This window comes from Littorina saxatilis, linkage group LG1 (assembly GCF_037325665.1).
Source record: "Littorina saxatilis isolate snail1 linkage group LG1, US_GU_Lsax_2.0, whole genome shotgun sequence".
Classification (NCBI taxonomy): domain Eukaryota; kingdom Metazoa; phylum Mollusca; class Gastropoda; order Littorinimorpha; family Littorinidae; genus Littorina; species Littorina saxatilis.
In genome coordinates this window covers 26,390,854-26,413,448 of record NC_090245.1, presented here as the reverse complement: position 1 = coordinate 26,413,448, position 22,595 = coordinate 26,390,854, and the positions used below count along the sequence as shown (strand labels likewise).

At 42.9% G+C, this 22,595-nt stretch overlaps 1 protein-coding gene across 1 annotated transcript in view; it reads left to right on the top strand.

Moving 5' to 3' along the window:
• The window catches only part of LOC138965681 (short transient receptor potential channel 7-like), a 137,353-nt gene that overhangs the window by 100,850 nt on the left and 13,908 nt on the right, over positions 1-22,595 (top strand). Inside the window, exons 2-9 of the mRNA XM_070337859.1 lie at positions 1,507-1,604; positions 3,131-3,289; positions 12,441-12,640; positions 13,551-13,845; positions 15,718-15,894; positions 16,806-16,970; positions 20,442-20,579; positions 21,526-21,643. Of these exons, the coding sequence (XP_070193960.1) occupies positions 1,507-1,604; positions 3,131-3,289; positions 12,441-12,640; positions 13,551-13,845; positions 15,718-15,894; positions 16,806-16,970; positions 20,442-20,579; positions 21,526-21,643 (1,350 nt within the window). The remainder of the gene's footprint in view (positions 1-1,506; positions 1,605-3,130; positions 3,290-12,440; positions 12,641-13,550; positions 13,846-15,717; positions 15,895-16,805; positions 16,971-20,441; positions 20,580-21,525; positions 21,644-22,595) is intronic.

Here is a 22,595-nt window from a genome sequence, read left to right as displayed (position 1 = left end):
TTATCATGTGTATTCGTTATTTAAGGAGTCCTTGTGTATGAGTGGTTATTTGTATCAGATAAGAAATGTTCATTTGAGGAGAATGTTAGCACGTTTCAGATTTGGTATGTCACCCTTAAATAACCACTATTTACAGTATAAACCCAATGTGAATAACGTAGACAGACTTTGCCCTTTGTGCTCAGATGATACACTTGAGACGGAAGTTCATTTTTTACTTGTTTGTCCCGCATATAATGAGATCAGAGTTGAATTAATAGCCTCAAAGTATTATCGGAACCCATCCATGTTTAGAATGTGCCAATTACTATCCTCTACAAATGGCCAAGTGGTAAGACAGTTAGCAACGTATATTTACAAAGCTCTACGATTTCGCACTGATTCTCTGGAAAATGCACAGTTGCAAGATGCAGGTCCATAAGGTTGCTTCTTTTAAACATTGTTCGCTTGTATTATGTGTCACCAGTCTTGTTATGGGCCGGAGGCCTAACAAATAAAATTTCCGACTCCGACTCCGACTCTCACCGTCTATCTCGTTGTATCGCACTTTCCCCCTCTCTCTCTTTCCATACTTTGTCGGCTTAACTGTATGTCCATTATTTGTCAAAATAGTGTGATTATGTGTTGTATTATCATATTTTGATCGTCATTAGTTGGTTAAAGGGCGAGGGATCGTTGTAATAAAAGAAACATCCGCTTTTACCATTACCCCCAACCCCCCCCCCCCCCACAATGGCCACTCAAACGGTATCTTATCGCATAGCCATATGCGCTGATGGGACGTAGAAAAACAAGTACCTGTTTGTCTGCCTCTTTGCCTTTCCGGGTGTCGCGCTACTGGCTATCGCGCTAGTGGGATGTCGAGCTAGTGGCTGTCACACTCGTGGGGTGTTGCATGATGATAAGTAATGTTTAACGCCCTCACGGTAAAACCATAGGGGCATGTTCCCGGGTTTGACCTCGACTTTAGATGGGGAGGAAAAAAGAAAGAAAAAAAAGGGCCACCGCAAGGGAGGGATGGTTGTCGCGCTCTAGCTCCCGGTCAACGTGGCACCCGAGCCGGATGTGGTTTCAAGGAGAGTCCTGTCTAGAGTTAGTTTGGAGATCTAGCTGGATCATTATTTGTCAGTGCTGGCAGTCAGCGCTGCCGTGGGGTGTTGCACTATTGGCAGTCGCGTTATAGTGGGATGTCGCGCTACTGATTGTCGCACTAATGGGGTGTCGCACCACTGGTTGCCGAACTAGTGGATGTCGCGCTGCTAAATGTCGCGCTTGTGAACTCGCGCTGTTGGATGTCTCGTCTGTGTCAATAAGCCGTCCTGGCGCCAAAGACAACAACGACCTTTGAATAAATAATACCTATGAACCTTTGGTAGCGTTTTGACAGAACAAGTACCTAACTGGCCAGTCCCACCACTGAGGACATATATGTGAATATCATCTTAACATACTTAACATCAACTTGCTGGGTATCTAATGTGTTTTCTTTGCGTTGTGTGTGTGCAGTGCGCTACAGTGACCCGGGGGACCCTATGGCCCCCAGAACGGCACGTGAAAAGCGAGGAGCCTCTAGACTCAACCTCAGCAATGACAAGAACAGATCTGTGAGTTTTGAGTATTTTACATTCTCCGTTATTGTCAATTTGTGCATGGACTCGTAAAACTATACTCTCCAAGAAGAACGAAATCAACACACACACACGCAAACGCATGCAACCACACATGCAACCACGCACGCACACAAACACATACATACACAGGCACACACATGAAAACATTCGTGCGCGCACGCACGCACAAACACAAGCATGCACACACACACACACACACACACACACACAAACACACACACACACACACACACACACACACACACACACACACACACACACACACACACACACGAACAACATACTCCGGGAAAACGTATTGCAATATTCCTTATTCTTTTTTGTTTCATTTTACAACATGTCAGCTTGTATTATTATTTTTTTTTTATATACATGTATCTTCCATGTTTTGTTCCCACATCGTTGACCGCAGGCTCTCAAGAAAGTAGGGCAAACACTGAAACGAGCAGGAAGAGAACTGGTGTAAATACAATATTGAATCAAACCTTTCTTTTACTGACAAGATCTGCGTTAAATAAAGTAAAAGTTACATTCATTTTCGTGTAACTATCCCGTGCTTACCACCGCAGATCAGTTGAGGTTCAAGTTTCACACGGAGAAAAGAAACACACTTGCATCGAGGCGAAAAAATAAACATCAATCACCAGCTTTTCACAGTGCGTAAGCGAATCTTTCAACTGAAACACTGGAACCCACTGGAACTGAATCCTCAAATCAAGCCCTGCTATTGACTTTTGGTATGTGTCCACGTGGAAAGATGCTCTTATTCCAAGCATAAACCTGGTCAGGTCTGTAGCGATGAACGTGATTGTGTGGGCAGCTAGGACAGCACCTGGAGCCTTTCCTTTCTTTTCCTGAAGAGATTTGATGATATATAAAGCAAATGCATCGATCGATGTAGCAATGCGCTGACACAAAGACATGCAGTGGTTGAGAAATTGTGATCAGGTTCTTTTGTTGTTGCTGAAGTTGATGCTTTTACGCGTCGACTCTTGCTTTGACCCTCTGTTTCTTTCTCACTGCTGCTAACATTTTCCCCAAAAGGTAATTTTTTTAAAAACATGTTGTGTATAGTATCGTGGGACTACTGTGACAGGCCTCTATTGCATGTTGTAATGTGAATATCTGATCCCTCTCCTCCCCCCCCCCCCCCGAAACCGCCCCCGAGGTGTGTGTAATAAACTCTGCGGAAAAATGAGTGCACCTATTTTCGTAACCCAACTAAAACATTCATTCCAGAGAACTTTCTATGTCATTAAAGGCCCACCATTTGGCTATCTGACACACTTTTCGGATATAAGATTTTTGTTATAGTTATCACGTGACCGCCGCCGAACTAAGGGTACCCCCAAAATCGACCTGACAAAAACGTCAGGTACGCATTTAAAAATCGACACAAATTCAGAATAGGCGCAATTTGGCAACGTTTACAGAGGGAATGAATGTTTTAGTTGGGGTACGAAATCGAAATCTTCATTAAACTATTCTTCTAATTGCAGCTATCCTCGGTGGAGGAGGATTTTATCTTCGCGGCGGAGTTTGGCGACATCCCGACAGTACAGCGAGTGCTGGAGGAAAACCCAAACTTCTCCGTCGACTACAGCGACATTTTGGGACGAACCCCCCTACGCCTGGCTGTGGGAAATGAACATTTGGAGGTAAGAGATACGACATATAATTATGTGTGAATGTGGCTTGATAATTAAAACGTATGGGTTTGTTTGTTTGTTTGTTTGTTTGTTTGTTTGTTTGTTTGTTGTTGTTTGGTTGTGCCTGTCCAGACTCGTGTTCCTTGTCCGTGTGTGCTCTCACGCCGCCCCGTTCCAGCATTCACTGATCCATCCACATCTGAATTTCGTTCCGCTGCCAGACTTATCGATTTTACAGACGCTCCAGGGGTTGTTATCAGGTCGCTGCGATGGTAAAAACGTATGGTTAATTTGAAGAATGTTTTATCACTGACAAAGCGAAACATGCTATATTAGAACAGTTCGGCCCGGTGGTATTTGAAGTGGACAGACAAGCAATTGATAATGACAAAATGAACATAAACAGTGAACCTAGCTCAGTCTAGTCTGTCTTCTTACGACCGCCATGGAGAAGATCTCATGAATGTTTTGTTTTGTCAACAATTATACGATTCTTAAAGTAACTGTTTTAGATTTTTGATCCTTGATTTCGAAATGTGAGTAATCTATCTGTTTTGTATGACAAACTTTGGTTTTTCAGAACCATAGTTTATGACGCTTTGAATGTCTTTTTCTGCGTCGATGTTTTAATTTTGCCTATCTGTCGTGTGAGCTTCAAGGGGAAAACAGCAAGCGGAAAATTGTTCCCAGAAAGACATTTGTCTTGGTGACTTTGCAACATGATCAGTGACAAATTTGCTCCCTGCCAGACTAGTTTAATGGACACGACCTCATTTACATGATATACCAACGTGTGAGTGAATGGTTTAGTTTTGACATGGGTGGTCTCTCTCACGTATGTTAGATAAATACCAACAATTAACAGCGTGGCTGCATTTTGTGCAGAATGGCAGATGTGTGACTTACAAAACGAATCCAACAAAATTCTCACTCTGCACATGCTGTTGATTCTGGGCGTATATGTGTGACTCACAAAATGAATCCAACAAAGCTCTCACTCTGCACATGCTGTTGATTCTGGGCATATGTGTGACTCACAAAATGAATCCAACAAAACTCTCACTCTGCACATGCTGTTGATTCTGGGCATATGTGTGACTCACAAAACGAATCCAACAAAACTCTCACTCTGCACATGCTGTTGATTCTGGGCATATGTGTGACTTACAAAACGAATCCAACAAAATTCTCACTCTGCACATGCTGTTGATTCTGGGCGTATATGTGTGACTCACAAAATGAATCCAACAAAGCTCTCACTCTGCACATGCTGTTGATTCTGGGCATATGTGTGACTCACAAAATGAATCCAACAAAACTCTCACTCTGCACATGCTGTTGATTCTGGGCATATGTGTGACTCACAAAATGAATCCAACAAAACTCTCACTCTGCACATGCTGTTGATTCTGGGCATATGTGTGACTCACAAAACGAATCCAACAAAACCCTCACTCTGCACATGCTGTTGATTCTGGGCATATGTGTGACTCACAAAACGAATCCAACAAAACCCTCACTCTGCACATGCTGTTGATTCTGGGCATATGTGTGACTCACAAAATGAATCCAACAAAACTCTCACTCTGCACATGCTGTTGATTCTGGGCATATGTGTGACTCACAAAACGAATCCAACAAAACTCTCACTCTGCACATGCTGTTGATGCATAATGTTTTAGGAGAAGTGTGCTCTTATCCCGTGTAAAAGCCCGAAGAGATCATTATGCTGAGGTGAACATGATACATACCAAGCGAAGGGATGTACAGTACCTTTAGCAATAAGAATAAGAATAAGAATAAGGAATACTTTATTATCTCATGGAGAAATTCAGGGGTGGTACATAACAATAATACAAACAAGACATTGATTTTACATAAAACATATAGCACTATATAACATGGACATCTTTAACAATAGGATGTACAGTACCTTTAACAATAGGATGTACAGTACCTTTAACGATAGGATGTACAGTACCTTTAACAATAGGATGTACAGTACCTTTAACAATAGGATGAACAGTACCTTTAACAATAGGATGTACAGTACCTTTAACAATAGGATGTACAGTACCTTTAACAATAGGATGAACAGTACCTTTAACAATAGGATGTACAGTACCTTTAACAATAGGATGTACAGTACCTTTAACGACAGGATGTACAGTACCTTTAACAATAGGATGTACAGTACCTTTAACGATAGGATGTACAATACCTTTAACAATAGGATGTACAGTACCTTTAACAATAGTATGTACAGTACCTTTAACAATAGGATGTACGGGGGTTTTAGGGCATATTTTACAGTGCTGTTGGTGCCTACTTGCCGAGTGGCTATTTGGGGTCATATTCTAAATGAAATATAGAAAGTTATATATCAAATGAAAGGAAAATGAATAAGCTTTTCATATTTGCAAAGAGAATTGTGCTATCTTTAAAGGTAAAAATTTTATGGGGGTGACAACATGATTTTTGTTGAAATTTGTACGCCCACTTTTTGGAACACGTGACAAACACAAAGAAGAAATTTTTTTTGTGTTCAGTTTATTTTAGATATGCTGCTAACTAGTCTGTTTGGGCATTCATTTTACATAACATAGCAAAGTTTTATAGAGTTTTGCTGATAAACAAAAAAGTTATTGTCACCTGAATACCCCAACCCAAATTTCAAAGTTGGACGTTTCATGCCTAAGGCCCCCCCCCCAAAAAATATTCTGTTTACGGTATCATGACTGACCCTATTTTTTCGCGCGACCCTAGACTTTTGTTTGGCATTTGGTAAAAAAAAAAAAAAAAAAAAAAAAAAAAAAAAAAATTGAAAAAAAAAAAATTTTGAAAAAAAAAAATTTTGAAAAAAAAAAATTTTCAAAAAAAAAAAAAAAAAAGGGGCTTTGTTTTTTGGCAAAATAACTTAAAAATATGTTTTGGGGAAATAAAAATTGTTTTTAAAAAAAGTCCCGACCTACCGACCCTTTTTTTTTGGCCTATGTTACCGTTAACAGACTTTTTTTTGTTTTTGTTGCCTAATAATGCATTTCTATAACTAACTTATAACAAAAACCCAGCTTGTTTCAGTCATAAAGTGTGTCTTAAATATGAGTTTATCCACTGTCCGACCCATCCAATGTAAAAAAAAAAAAAAAAAAAAAAATTATAATTAGATAATTGGTCAGTGGAAAACTACAGGGGGGGCATCGTAAGCTTGCTTACGATGGGCAAGGGAGCGAAACAATAGGATGTACAGGCGGGGACGTAGCTCAGTTGGTAGCGCGCTGGTTTTGTAGCCAGTTGGTCGCTATCAGCGTGGGTTCGATCCCCACGTTCTTCGAGAGATTTATTTCTCGGAGTCAACTTTGTGCAGACGCTCTTCGGTGTCCGAACACCCCCGTGTGCACACATGCGCACGAAAAAGATCTCACGTTCACAGCGAAAGTCTCAGGGCTTGGAAAACACGAAGACACGCATGCATCATCTCTCGTCTCTGATTATCATGATCGTATTTCGATACTTTGACGAGACAAACCCAATGCTGGTGTGTCGAAGAAGACAGCCACAGCGGGCTTGTTCGAATCAAAGTATCACACCATATCTTCAGCGTATTACCAATACCTGTCCCAATATAGACCAGTTGGTCTAAGAGGACGTTAAACCCTAATAGTCAGTCAGTCAGGATGTACAGTACCTTTAACAATAGGATGTACAGTACCTTTAACAATAGGATGTACAGTACCTTTAACAATAGGATGTACAGTACCTTTAACGATAGGATGTACAGTACCTTTAACAATAGGATGTACAGTACCTTTAACAATAGGATGTACAGTACCTTTAACAATAGGATGTACAGTACCTTTAACAATAGGATGTACAGTACCTTTAACAATAGGATGTACAACGTACTGACGCAGACTGGAGGCCGTTGGATTAATCAGAGCTTCGGCGAACAAACAATCACGAACAAATCGCGGATGTCGTGCAGTAATCATTCATCTGTCTGTCTCCCTCCAGCAAGCTTATGATGGTCACTGATTACGCAGAGGGATGAATCACCCAAAAAAGGTATTATTAAAGGGTTGGTGACAGGTTGCTTGTATTGCATCGTGACAAAACACACACACACACACACACACACACACACACACACACACACACACACACACACACACACACACACATGCAACCTCTCTCACCCTTTTCCTTCCCTTCCTGCTTGTATCTTTCCGTGTCTCTGTCTGTTTGCGTATTTGTCTCAGTGTTCGCTCTCTCTCTCTATCTCAATGTCAGTACTCTCCCAGACAAGCTTGCGCGGTGTATGTAGAGAGAGAGAGAGAGAGAGAGAGAGAGAGAGAGAGAGAGAGAGAGAGAGAGAGAGAGAGAGAGAGAGAGAGAGAGAGAGAGAGAGAGAGAGAGAGAGAGGGGGGAGAGAGACGAGAGAGAGAGAGAGAGACTCAGACTCAGACTCAGAACTTTATTACAAAAGGATAAAGGTTTTAGGCAAAGCCTTTTCTTCCAACCTGTTCTTTATACAACACATAAAGACAGACGCACATAAAAAATATAAATTCAATCTTATAAAATACAGAAATATATTGTATGGAATGCAACACAATGTGCATTTAAGGAATTACATTTTCACATTTTCATTTTTCATTTTTTTCATTTTTTTTCACATTTTCATTACTTTTTTGTCCCATCGCTGGGAAATTCGGGTCGCTTCCTCCCAGTGGAAAGCTAGCAGCAACGGAGTCGCGCTACCCAGGTGTCTGCGTGTTTAGGTGTATTCAGCCACCTGCACTTATGGCAGAATGACCAAGGTCTTTTACGTGCCATTGTGATGACACGGGGGTGGGACATGGCTTCCGTCTCTGGGTCTGCACATAAAGTTGACCCGTGTCCGTCCCGGCCCGAATTCGAACCTGCGACCTTCCGATCACAAGTCCAGTGCTCTACCAACTGAGCTACCGGGCCTACATAAGGAGAACTCAAAAATTACAAAATTACATTGACATAGTTATACCTTTCATTTGGGAATAAAGTTGCTCCGATCAGCTACACATCCGTTAACACTAGTACAAAATGTTTAACAAAATAACAATCGAACAAGATATTTCATTTACGAATGATGTGTGAACGTGACTGTCTCTTAAAACATATTCACTGGGGAAGTTGCATTTATTATCTCTTGGGGGAAGGAGTTCCAGAGAAACGCTCCCGAGAAGGCTAAGCTCGATTTGTAGAGGTCTATGCGAGGTATAGGAGGGATGATTTTTTGGAGAGAGAGAGATAGAGAGAGAGAGAGAGAGAGAGAGAGAGAGAGAGAGAGAGAGAGAGAGAGAGAGAGAGAGAGAGAGAGATAGAGATAGAGAGAGAGAGGGTTGACAGAGGGTTGAAAGAGAGAGAGAGAGAGAGAGAGAGAGAGAGAGAGAGAGAGAGAGAGAGAGAGAGAGAGAGAGAGAGTACTTCTCTTCTGATGGGGGAAAGATAGACGAGGTGATAGCTAGAGATAGAATCTACTCCATGCAACCATGTAAACACAGAGTTTACACTGCAATAAAACGATCCCTTGCGTAAACGATAAACGAACCCACGCACAAAATCATGTCTAATCACTGCGTTCCCAACAGGAAAAGCATTATTCCCATCTCACCTGTTGTGCCTACCGGACACAGGTAATCATCCACTGGAAGAATGATGGATAGAGGAGAAATCCTTACCTGGGAGTTTTCACCCAAACAGGTAACTTTACTGAGACCCTGCACCGAGCTGTTTGGTAGATCGCGCTGGTAAGGTGATGTGAAAGAAGATGCAGTCTGTATGAGAAAGAAGAAGTGGAAGAAGAATACGAATAATTAGAAAGTATGCAAGCACAGATGAAAAAAAAGAGGTGAGAAGAAAATAGAAGAGAGAACTTTGTTTTTGTCCAATATTTTTGTATGCAACGAAATAAATTCTGAATTGTCTCTTTACGTCCTGGAAATACAGCCTTGGAGGCTATAAATTCTCAAGGACGTTAACACAGCTGAATTGTCAAGACAGTGTGGCAAGATACACATGCATCTATAAGTATTAAATTCAAGACGCATTATTATTTTGTTGTCGAACTATTTTCAATTAAAGTAACGTGGGCACGAAATGAACCAAGGGAGAACACTCTATGGTCGATCATAGTCTCAACCTAATCGCGTGGATTTGTTTTGGCCGGATCATACTGACGGAGTAGCTTCCAGGTTGCCACTGAGCGCGACTCCATGTGTGTATGTGTGAGGTTTGTTTCGTAATGTTGTTAATCGGGAGCAGATAACCCCTATAAAAGTGCCATACAAGAACACAACTGCTCCAGTATAAAGGCTACTTCCCCGCTGACAGCTCGTATGTTTTTAAACCATAGTCACAACAGCAAACATGATATTACATGGATGGCATATCTCTCCACAGAGCGTCAATTGACTACTCTCATCCTTATGTACTGTTTAGACGTTGACGACGGGCGCAATGGCCCAGGGGATCCGACGTCGGCCTGCCATGCGGAAAGCTGAGTGTTGGAATCTTGGCCGCACCGAGTGGTTTAAGGGTGACGATTCTTCAGAGCTCCCGGGTCAAGTTATGTGCAAATCTGCTAGTGCCTTATCCCCCTTCGTGTGTACACGCAAGCACAAGACCAAGCGCGCACGGAAACTTGGGTTCAAGTGCTAGTCTTTCGGATGAGACGAAAAACCGAGGTCCCTTCGTGTACACTACATTGGGGTGTGCACGTTAAAGATCCCACGATTGACAAAAGGGTCTTTCCTGGCAAAATTGTATAGGCATAGATAAAAATGTCCACCAAATACCCGTTTGACTTGGAATAATAGGCCGTGAAAAGTGAATGTTCGCCTAATAGGCTTGAAGTTTGCTGGTCGATGTGAATGCGTTATATATTGTGTGTAAAAAATGTCTGTTTGTCTGTCTGTCTGTAAAAAAATTCCATTTCAAACGGCAGAAATTAATATGTAAAGCGCGGAGAGCACAGTTGTGGTTCGCGCTATATAAGCTCCCCATAATAATAATAATAATAATAATAAAGATCCTGTAATCCATGTCAGAGTTTGGTTGGTTATAGAAACACAAAAATACCCAGCATGCTTCCCCCGAAACCGGCGTTTGGCTGCCTAAATGGCGGAATAAAAACCCAAAGGCCGGTGCAAAAAACACGAGTGGTATGGGAGTGTAAGCCCGTGAACGCAGTAGAGGAGGAAGAAGAAGATGAAGTGGACATGGACAAAATAATTACACGAGCCATCAGCGGGGAATGTTACCTATGCATATTTACCTTTTGACCTGCTGTCGTCGTAGTTTTCTATTCTGCAAACATGGAGCACACACAATGAAGAAAACAAAACCACCCGAATGACGTCAATAAACCCAACAGTTTCCACAGAAACATATCACAAAAGTGCATGCTACCTGGAAGAGAAAGATGTCGAAGATAGCTGAATGATAAAGCCTCAAAGACTGCAAACGGACAAAACCAGTCTTAATGTATAACACAGAATTGGACAGAAACCCGGAACAATCCACAATGGAGACAATTATATGCCTGTACACACGCTGTTCAAATCAACCGCATTCATTGCCTGATTGTTCCCGGTCCAGTCCTTTTACTTCTCCTGTAGACACTCTTGGGATAATTCTGATTAATAAACAAACACACAGTGGGCTTTCGCTTGGGCGTGTACGTACAGCATATTGTCACGGAGACTCATTCCGTTTACATAAAATACGAATCTGTCAAAGACAGTACGGGAAACTGTCAGTACTGGTTCATGGACAAGACAGGGTTTCTTGAATGCATATACATGGATGCCCGGAACAGATTAGGCACACAAAAAAAGTCTGTTTACGGTAACATAGGCACAAATAAATAGGGTCGGTAGGTCGGGATTTTTTTTCACCCATTGTTTTTCTCCAAAAAAACCCCATATTTAAGTTATTTTGCGAAAAAACAAAGACTTTTTTTTTCTTTTTCTTTTCCCCCAAATGCCAAAAAAAAGTCCAGGGTCGCGCGAAAAAATAGGGTCGGTCGGGATACTGTAAACAGACTATTTTTATTTTTGGCCTTATTGAAGTACCATGCTTACACAAAGCTAATATTGCTGGAATAAGTCAGGAATTAATGTGAGGAAGAAAATAATGAATGTAAAGCGTGAAAAATAAACGTATTATGTTTTATTTCACTTTACAGGCATTTGGTTGTGTAAATGACAGAAACAAAGAAAATGAATGTAAAATGAAAAATAAACGTATTATGTTTTATTTCACTTTACAGGCATTTGGTTGTGTAAATGACAGAAACAAAGAAAATGAATGTAAAATGAAAAATAAACGTATTAAAAATGGATACCCGGAACAGATTCTTGAAGTACCATGCTTACACAAAGCTAATGTTGCTAGAAAAAAATCAGGAATTAAACTGAGGAACAAAATAATGAATGTAAAGCGCGAAAAATAAACGTATTATGTTTTATTTCACTTTACAGGCATTTGGTTGTGTAAATGACAAAGAAAAGGGAAATAATCACGGCCGGGCTGTATGCCGTATCAGCAGGCGATCTCATTTCGATCATTATAATCAATAAACGAGCAATCCTCTCGAAATCTACCTTGGCTCCGCGGGTCGAGGTCTTGACTCGCACTTTTGAACGTGGGATTTGCGAGCTCGTTCCGTCGACGTTCTTTTGTTAAAAAAGATACAAAATATTCCTTGATTCTTCATCTCTACGTACGTATCTCCTATCTTCCTCCAGTTGGTGGAACTTCTGCTGGACTGGTGCAACCTGGCGACCATCCACGATGCCTTGCTGCAGGCAATCAGACTTGTATGGTTATCTTCAAATGTCCAAACAACAAATTACAACCTTAATTCTTCATCTCTATCTCCTATCTTCCTCCAGGTGGTGGAACTCCTGCTGGACCGGTGCAACCTGGCGACCATCCACGAATCCTTGCTGCAGGCAATCAGACTTGTATGGTTATCTTCAAATGTCCAAACAACAAATGACAACCTTTATTCTTCATCGCTTTCTCCATCCACGAAGCCTTGCTACAGGCAATCAAACTTGTATGTCCAACCTATAACAACCTTAATTCTTCACCTCTATCTCCTATCTTCCTCCAGGTGGTGGAACTCCTGTTGGACCGATGCAACCTGGCGACCATCCACGAGGCCTTGCTGCAGGCAATCAGCGCCGGACACGAGCAGATCGCGGAGACCATCCTCAAGCACCCCAAGTACCAGAAATCTAACAAGAAGGAGAACAAGCGCTTCGGGGAGACGGACTACTTCTATACCACCACCAGCGAGGACTCTCCTTTCAGGTACATGGGAGAGAGAGAGAGAGAGAGAGAGAGAGAGAGAGAGAGAGAGAGAGAGAGAGAGAGAGAGAGAGAGAGAGAGAGAGAGGTGTGTGTATGTGCGTGCGTGTATGTGTGTGTGCGTGCGTGCGTGCGTGTATGTGTGTGTGTGTGTGTGTGCGTGTGTATGTGTGTGTTTGTGTGTGTGTGTGTGTGTGTGTGTGTGTATGTGTGTGTGTGTGTGTGTGTGTTTCTGTATGTGTGCGAGTGTGTGTGTGTGTGTGTGTGTGTGTGTGTGTGTGTGTGTGTGTGTGTGTGTGTGTGTGTGTGTGTAGGCGCGCGAGTTGTCATGCAGATTGTGTGTGCGTGTGTGTGTGTGTGTGTGTGTGTGTGTGTGTGTGTGTGTGTGTAGGCGCGCGAGTGGTCATGCAGATTGCTGTGTCTATGTACTATGCTCTCCAGCAAAATATAGTACACATCGTGTTTTTCTTGCTGCCAAATTTATATGAATGAACTTAGCATTAACAAAAGATGAGATAAGCACCTACACACTTTCATAAGTGTCTACTATCGTTTGCCATTGAGTATATACTATCTTTTGCCATTGAGTATGTTTTAATTTCTTTTGTTGTCTCTGTGTTGATACCTATAAATGTTCAAATGTGCGCGATCTGAATGAACGCAACATCAAGGTGCATTCCAAACGTTGGATACCAGAGCAGCGCTGCACTAACGGCGACAAATGTATTTTTGTTGTATTGTATTGTATTGTATTGTTGTATTGTATTGTAATCAGTTCCATTGTATTGTATTGTGATCTATTCGATTGTATTGTATTTTATTTTAATCTATTTCTTTGTATTGTATTGTATTGTAATCGATTCCATTGTGTGATATTATATTGCAAACTATTCTGTATTCTGCATCATTTCAGCTCCGACATCACGCCTCTCATACTGGCAGCCGAGAGGAACCAGTTCGAGATCGTGCAGCTGCTCCTTCTGCGGGGAGAGACGATCCCCAAGCCTCACCACTACTACTGCCACTGCCAGGAGTGTGCCAACAAGCTGGAGTTTGACCAGCTGAGACTGGCCAAGACACGGCTCAACGCCTATAAGGGGCTGGCCAGTGGGGCCTACATCTCGCTGTCCAGTAAGGACCCTGTGCTGACCGCCTTTGAGCTAGCTCGGGAGCTTCGCCTGGTGGCTAAGGTGGAGAAATATTACAAGGTGAGTGATATTCGCTTTGGAAATGATGCGCTCCCGTTTGTGTTTACTTTTGTGCCTGCGTGTCAATCTCTCCGCTGCTCTGTGTGTGTGTGTGTGTGTGTGTGTGTGTGTGTGTGTGTGTGTGTGTGTGTGTGTGTGTGTGTGTGTGTGTGTGTGTGTGTCTGCGAGCGGTAAAGCGGTTTTGTTGACTCGGAGCTTCAGTGAACAGCAAGTCTTATTGTCAATAACAAAAACCAACGTTTTGTGCTTTTCACTCAGCTACAATGTACATGCCACATAGTTTAACCCTGACAAAAGGTGTATGCACTGGAACCTCCTTTTCAAGACCACAAAAATCTGAGAAAAGTAGGTCCTAAAAGGAGGGAGTCTTAAAAGGAACAAGGAACAAGGAGGAACAAGAATTTAATCAGTCTTAAAAGGAACAAGGAACAAGGAGGAACAAGAATTTAATCAGTCTTAAAAGGAACAAGGAACAAGGAGGAACAAGAATTTAATCAGTCTTAAAAGGAACAAGGAACAAGGAGGAACAAGAATTTAATCAGTCTTAAAAGGAACAAGGAACAAGGAGGAACAAGAATTTAATCAGTCTTAAAAGGAACAAGGAGGAACAAGAATTTAATCAGTCTTAAAAGGAACAAGGAACAAGGAGGAACAAGAATTTAATCAGTCTTAAAAGGAACAAGGAACAAGGAGGAACAAGAATTTAATCAGTCTTAAAAGGAACAAGGAACAAGGAGGAACAAGAATTTAATCAGTCTTAAAAGGAACAAGGAACAAGGAGGAACAAGAATTTAATCAGTCTTAAAAGGAACAAGGAACAAGGAGGAACAAGAATTTAATCAGTCTTAAAAGTAACAAGGAACAAGGAGGAACAAGAATTTAATCAGTCTTAAAAGGAACAAGGAACAATGAGGAACAAGAATTTAATCCGCCATATTGCACAAAAGCCATTGGTATATGGGTAACTTTACAGAAGTATGAGAAAAAAAAGGTCGTAAAGGGTTGGACTTTTATCAATAGGGGTGCGGGGGGGGGGGGGGGGTCTTCCTCCCGACGTCGTTGTTGTTGTTGTTGTTGTTGTCGTCGTCGATACTGAAGGGGTGGACTGTCTCTTTGTCTGTAAGCATGTGCATATAATATGAACACCCTGACCAAGGCCCCGAGGCCGAAATATTGGTGAAAACGTGAAGGCTTGTTTTGGTTATTTTTTCCCTATTTGTTTGTGTATATATATATATACTAGATGATTACCCGCTTCGCCGGGTACCGGCTTCGCCGGGAAGAAGTAGAGCCGAATACCAGGCTGCGCCTGGGACCACCCGGCATGCCGGCTTCGCCGGCGCACGAAGGAAAGGAGATAAACGCACAAAACACTGGAGACCTTCTAAAAATAGTAACGTGCAGTGACCTTCTAAAAATAGTAACGTAGTAACGGGAATATGGATTGACGCCACACGGAGGAAGGGAGATAATCGCGGCTGAAAACACTGGAGAAGATAAGGAAGAGTTACTTGTAGTGGATCCAAACCAAAAAAACCAAAATCGGTTCAGCGCTGCGCGCTGAGAGCACGTGTTGAAATATCTCATCGATGAGGTTGTGTCCGGGGTGTAGCTGAATACGGTGTCCAGATTTGAAAAAGATCCACCGAGAACTTTGGCCGTGCATCGCGAACAGACAGACAGACAGACACTAGTCGTATATATATATAGATACGTCTGTGCGTGCGTGCGTGCGTGCATGAGTGTGTGTGTATGTGTTTATTTGCATGTATAGTTAAAAAAAAGGGTAGTCCATGATACCTAAAGCGTTACTCGATTTGATAAGCTGCCCCGCTTCGCTTTCCATGATTTAACCCTTTCACTGCCACACAGACAGACTACCTGTACCTAGCTGACCAGCTGAGCGAGTACGTTGTCAACCTGCTGGACAAGATCCGGGGTCATGACGAGCTGTTGTTGCTGCTCAACAAGACAGGCGCCAACAGCGAGCAGGAGACCTACGAGCTACTCGCCAGGCTCAAGCTGGCCATCCGATACAGAGAGAAAAAGGTGAGAACTACAGACAGAAGGTATGGGTCTTACATGCCCCTAATGGCTTTGCTGTGAGGGCGTACATTTTGAATTTCTCTTACAGAGGGTATGATACAGCACTACAGTCTTGAAGTTCAAGCTCGCCATACGATACAGAGAGAAAAAGGTGAGAAACACACACAGAAGGTATGCCCTAATGGCTTTGCCGTGTGGGCGTAAAACTTAAATGTCTCGCACAGAGGTATGATACAGCACTACAGTCTGGAAGCGTTATTCTTTATTCTTTATCCACATTGGGAGTGGCGGTGGTAGGGGCGGGGAGGATCCGCAGGGATGTTTCAAGAATTTATTTTATTTGACAGACGAATTCGCCTATATGGCCATAACAGACCCAGACATCACCTTTACTCTATGAAGAAAAACTTCTGAAAAAGAGCTCTGAAATGGCAGCAAACTTTGCCGCGATTTGAACTTTGTTTTGGCGCCCATGGGGGATCCGGGAATGGACATTTTTGTCAAAATAAAGATTCCTCCAGACGTCGTCGTTGTTGTTGTTGTTGTTGTTGTTGTTGTTGTTGTTGTTGAGAGTTGTTGTTGTCGATACTGAAGGGGTGGACTGTCTCTTTGTCTGTAAGCATGTGCATATAATATGAACACCCTGACCAAGGCCACGAGGCCAAAATATTGGTGAAAACGTGAAGGCTTGTTTTGGTTATTTTTTCCCTATTTGTTTGTATATATATATATGTATGCGTCTGTGCGTGCGTGCGTGCGTGCTTGCGTGCGTGCATGAGTGTGTGTGTATGTGTTTATTTGCATGTATAGTTAAACGTGTTCGAATGTGTAGTTCGCATATACATGCTTCCCACTTGTCCCAGTAGGTAAAGCTAACGTCTCTCATATTCACGTCATGACGTCTCTTGTTCCAGTTCGTGGCTCACCCGAGCTGTCAGCAGAAGCTGGTGAGTATCTGGTACGGAGACCTGCGGACCCTGGAGCGATCCAACTGGTTCAAGCGTTCCATCATCGTCATGCTCATCACTGTCTTCTACCCTGTCCTCGCCTTCTGCTACTGGTTCGCGCCCAAGACGAAGGTGAGTCGATCTACACGTCTGAGTTGTGATGATGATAATTTAAGTTATTGAGACATCCCAGTGCACTAAGGGATTTATAGAGCGAATCGAGAAAATTCATTATTGAACGAAGCGCATAGCGCTGAGTTCAATAATTATTTTCGAGATTTGCTCTATAAATCCCTTAGTGCACTGGGATTGTTTCAATAACGATATTGTCAGTACCGCCAGAGAAAAAAGAAGATTCAAAACGCACATTTTGCAACGCGCATTTGGATAGGCGTAACTGTGTGGTCAGGTTTGTGTCAGATCTACTTTTGTGTGGGCTGTCTCAAGTGTGTCGTGCTTTCGTCACACGCAAACTCTTGTTTTAATTTCTGTTGGTAAATTCCAGTGTAGCGTTAAGCTAAAAAGTGATGATCTTCCATAGAGACCTCATTAATTTTAAACTCGGAGAAAGGACTGTGCTCTTAGTTATTTGCGATTCAAAACCTTCATCGAGCTTCGACAGATTGACTGTGCAGAGTGTTGCCCCTTGAATTGACTCCGGCCAAGGCCACGGTTAGCACATTTTCAAAGTAAATGTGGTATGTTTCTCGTGTTGTATCTTCACTCATCGGGGAGACTGGTACTATATATATGAACCGTAAGAATGCTGTGAGCCCTACACGTATTATGTCCCCATCGTTTGTTTGTTCACATTTGCCCAACATGTTAATTTGCTGCGGGGTTTATGTCGTACGTCTGCTAGGCGGCTAGGGCAATCGAACCACGGCATTGCACTGCAGCAGAGACTATAGATTTCAAAAACAACAATTGCTCGTCTGCACGCATGAGGCAGGCTGGTAATAAGTTTTATACATGGTAAGAACGTTCTTAACCCTACACGTTTTCGATTCCGATTGTTGTTGCCTTGAAATAATAATTCGGAAACCATTCATTTACTGAACTGATGCAGTCGTATTTCAGTGTAGTCTACTATAACAGAGTCGACTTTCAAATGCTGGTCTAGCTGATACGTTATCGGAATAACACTTGTGTTTTCTGTTTGCCGCTGGGAATTTTACACTAACTCATCATTTAGTAATGTGGTTAATAAGCTACATGCCACTAACACGGCATATGAGAAGAATCTTTGCAAGTCAAAACGAGAAGAGACCATTTGTGACCCTCCACCACGAAATGAGTCGCATGTCACCTCGCGCGGTTCTGCGCTAGGCTTGATATAAGTCCGGAGAGTGTATGGTAACAGTGTGAGGGTCACCTTAGTCACAGGCGTATAACTCAAACAGTTTCCGCTCTTTTCTAAAACGGTTTTCACCACTGGATAGAGCATAACAAACTCTTTAGGAAAATGTAAAAATATGAAAATCATGCAAAGGTGACATGCGACTCATTCCGTGGTGGAGGGTCACATTTGTGGAAGAGATACAGCCGCTTCAGTGCCAGGCTTAACTGTGGCACAGGCGCCTGCGATCTGTCAGGAAAAAAAACTTCTGCTTTGAGCCGCAGGAAATGTATGGTTATTTTTTGGTAAAGTGAAGAATATAAGCTACATGTTATTAATTAATTCTGAGGATGAGAGTACAGTCTCGCTTTGGCAAAGGGCGTAAGAATACGCTCTGTGGAAAAGTTAGCGCACTCCAAGAGTGCGCTAACAGATTTAAGCGCATCGCCATTAGCCAATCAACTGGTTCACATCAGTCATGTGACACCAGTACTTACTGACAATTAGTTTTAACGTCCTCTTAGAACCAATTGGCCTATCTTGGGACAGGTAGAGTTAATATGCTTTATGGGGGGACAAGACACTGGACAAACATGCAAACAGAGAACACACATGCTCGTGTTATATATCTGGAAGTCTGTTGTTGCTATTTTTCAAAATGGGGATGGAAGTAAAGATTGTGTACGCGGAATATGGTTGGACTGGAGCGGTTTTGTAGGCTTATTTGCTTTTTATTTATGTAGAATATTTTTATATTTATGGCTCAATAAGTAAAGAGTTGTTTGTTGTACCGGCCCCCGTAGCGCAGTGGTTAGCGCATCGGGCTGTGGGCCGGGAGGTCGTGGGTTCGAATCCCATCAGGGTCATGTGGGCTTTTCGGGCTACGGTCGGCTCCTACCCAGAGTGGAAGTTCTATTGTTCCTATGGGAAGGCTGGAATCACACAGCCGAGTGTCATTCACTTAACGAATGCGACTTTGAGGGTGCTCAGGTTCTGTATACCTGACCAACACCGCAGGTGCGGCAGTTCTCGAGCCTGGTTGACACCAGGATATATTATGACAGTAAGCGTAGAGTGCTGCCCTGTCACGTAGTCTCAAACCAAATTGGAAATCCATAGCATCATCATTATAATCATCCTCATCTCATTAATCATCCAAAATTATAAATTGTCCTTGCTCTTGTGGCCCTTCATGCCCGGAGCTCTCATGGTGACCTTGGTCTCAGTGTTCCTGTTCCATCCTTCCCTGAATAGTACTTCTGCTGTCAGTCTTCAACGTGTGACGTTCTGGGGGGTCGACGGAGGGACATGGTGGCGGTCTGCTCTCTGGAGGGGACCCTCACTCAGTCTGGCTCCGCGACTTAGCAGTCAATGTCGTTAGTAGGGGGCATAGTAGGTAGTGGGCTGCGTCCGTTAGCTCGGGACAGACCCACTACTGAACACCGTCGAAGTGACTCAGCAGAAGTGCAGTGTCATCTTCCGAGGGTAGCCTACCGCAACGACCCGACATCCTTCCCTGGAGCGTCTGTAAAATCGACAAGTCTGGCAGCGGAACGAAATTCAGATGTGGATGGAGCAGCGAGTGCAGGGACGGGGCGGCGTGAGAGCACACCGGGACAATGAACAGGTGTAAGGGGGGGAAAAAGAAAAAGAAAAAAAAAAAGAGTTGTTTGTGGTGGTACTGTGAGAGTACAGCCACACCTGCCCTGGCGTACACATCTCAATACCGACCACCTGCAAACAAATACCACCCCAAATGATACCTGGATCCCTGTCCAGCAATCAATAAAACATTTCAAGATGTTTTTTTGGATTCATAAGCAATGTTTGAAGATTATATATAACAAAGAAAGAGAGAGAGAGAGAGAGAGAGAGAGAGAGAGAGAGAGAGAGAGAGAGAGAGAGAGAGAGAGAGAGAGAGAGAGAGAGAGAGAGAGAGAGAGAGAGAGAGAGAGAGAGAGAAAAAGAGAGAGAGAGATAGAGAGAAAGACAGAGACAGAGACAGAGAGACAGACAGAGAGAGAGACAGAGAGAGACAGAGAGAGAAAGAGAGAGACAGAGAAAATGAGAGAGAGAGAGTGAGAGAGAGAGAATGAGCGAGAGAGAGAGAGAGAGAGAGAGAGAGAGAGAGAGAGAGAATGAGCGAGAGAGAGAGAGAGAGAGAGAGAGAGAGAGAGAGAGAGAGAGAGAGAGAGAGAGGGAGGGAGAGAGAGATATATCAGTTGTCAACATGATAAGATAATCCGTACCATTTACCTGTGCAGGTGGGCGAGTTCTTGCGGTGCCCGTGTGTAAAGTTCATCGGGCAAACCATGTCTTTCATGACGTTCCTCCTCATGATCCTCATCTCCACCGCCATGGAGAGACCCTCCGGCCACAGGCAATTGTCTGGATTCACACAGGTACATATATTCATTTTTACAATTGGATTTCCACGGTTGTGGCTTTGCTGTAAAATGCGATTCGGGATTTAAGAAGACAACACCAACAAACAAACAAAATTGGGGGGAGGGGGAGGGGGAGGTGGGAAAAAGTGGTTGCGCTGGTGACTATATTTATTATTATTATTATTATTATATTTATGCAGCTTAATCAGTTCTTTGTACCTCTGGGCTCTTGAGAGAAAAAGAAGCATTGAACTGAACAAATGGATATCAAGCTTGTTTGTTTATTTCAATGCTTGTTATTCTCTCAGGTGACTGGTTTTCGTTTACTCCCACTTGCTAACGTATATCTTTGAGCGCTTACTTACCTTCGTGTCTTAGATAGAGAATACTACATGGCTTGCTGTGTCGTACCAGATTTACACGAGTTGTTTTTTTAAATATTGCACTGCGAGCGAAAGCGAGCTGTTCACTATTTGAAAAAGCAACGAGTGTAAATCTGGTACGACACAGCAAGCCATGTAGTATTCTGTTTATCCTACATACTGTACTTACGTGTATTTTACTGAAAATGTCTTGCAGTCGAGGCAACTAAATTGAAGACGCTTGTTTTGGAACCTCGATCTCTTCTAAAGCCTCGTGCAATCTAATACGTCAAAGCAAAGAAACGTCACTCTGAAAGTGTGGCGTGACGTGTTAGTTCTAAAGATTCATCGAGGGTAATTAGCGAGCGCAATTTTTGTTTCTATAATGACGTTTGTCTCGGTGACTTTGGCATCATAAGCAGTGGACAAACAGGTCCCTGCCAGACTTGCTTGACATGACCTCATTTACATGATATACACACGTGTGATTTGAACGATTATTATCTCACGGGTGTCTCTCTCACGTATGTAGGATAAATGTTGTTCTTAACGCTGTGCATCGCTTGATCTGATTACTTTCCTGTGTCCACTACCTTCAGGTGTACCGTCACTACGAAGTGTTCCGCAACGTGACGGGGCGGACGTGGCCGCCGGACTTCGTGATTCGAACCTTCCAACCCGAGATGATTCACCTCCTCATGTCTATATGGATCGTCGGTACGTACAAAACAGACATAGGCCTACAATATCCATACGGGCAGCTGCGCACAAAAGAAGGCATCCACGTACGCTCGCAAGCACCCGCATGCAGTACACGCACCAACGAATGTTCAATGTGACACTTGCACGCCGCAAAGGTCACACTGACGCACGCAAGCACCCAAGAATGCACGCACGCACGCACATACACACACACACACGCGAGCCCATATGCATTCTGTTTTGTCAAAGAACATACGTGTCATATTGATAGGTTTTCATTTAAAGCTTCGCGTTTAACGTTTATCATGGTCGATTGACGCCCGACCAATTAAAGTCTCACTGAAGCCACACGGAGCGAAATGAGTCCGAAGAAACGTATCTCCGTGGTACCTTCCAAGATCCTATCACTCTGATTCCGCTTAATTTTTTTCACGTGTATTTTTTTTTCGTGATCGATGAAAAGCAAAATGATGTGCAAATAGCAGATTTCCGCTATTCGTGTGACTTGGAATAATAGGCCGTGAAAAGTAGGATATGCGCCGAAATGGCTGCGATCTGCTGGCCGATGTGAATGTGTGATGTATTGTGTAAAAAAAATTCCATCTCACACGGCATAAATAAATCCCTGCGCCTTGAGTATGTGCGCGATATAAATTGCATAAAAATAAAAAAATAAATGAAAAAAAAATCCCTGAGCTTAGAACTGTACCCACGGAATACGCGCGATATAAGCCTCATATTGATTGGTTGATCGAGCATCTATCTGTTATATTCTAAACCCAGCTTGATGGAATTGCAACCCCTGTAACCTCATTACAGTGTACATTCTAGATGGTCGAACGTGTAGCAAAGACCTGAACGTGTACGTGTAGATATTGCGTCACCCGTGACTCACTTTTTTCTCCAATGTTCCAAAAGCATACGTTGTTAAGCTCCCACCAAGACTGCAGATCTTGGCAAACGCGTG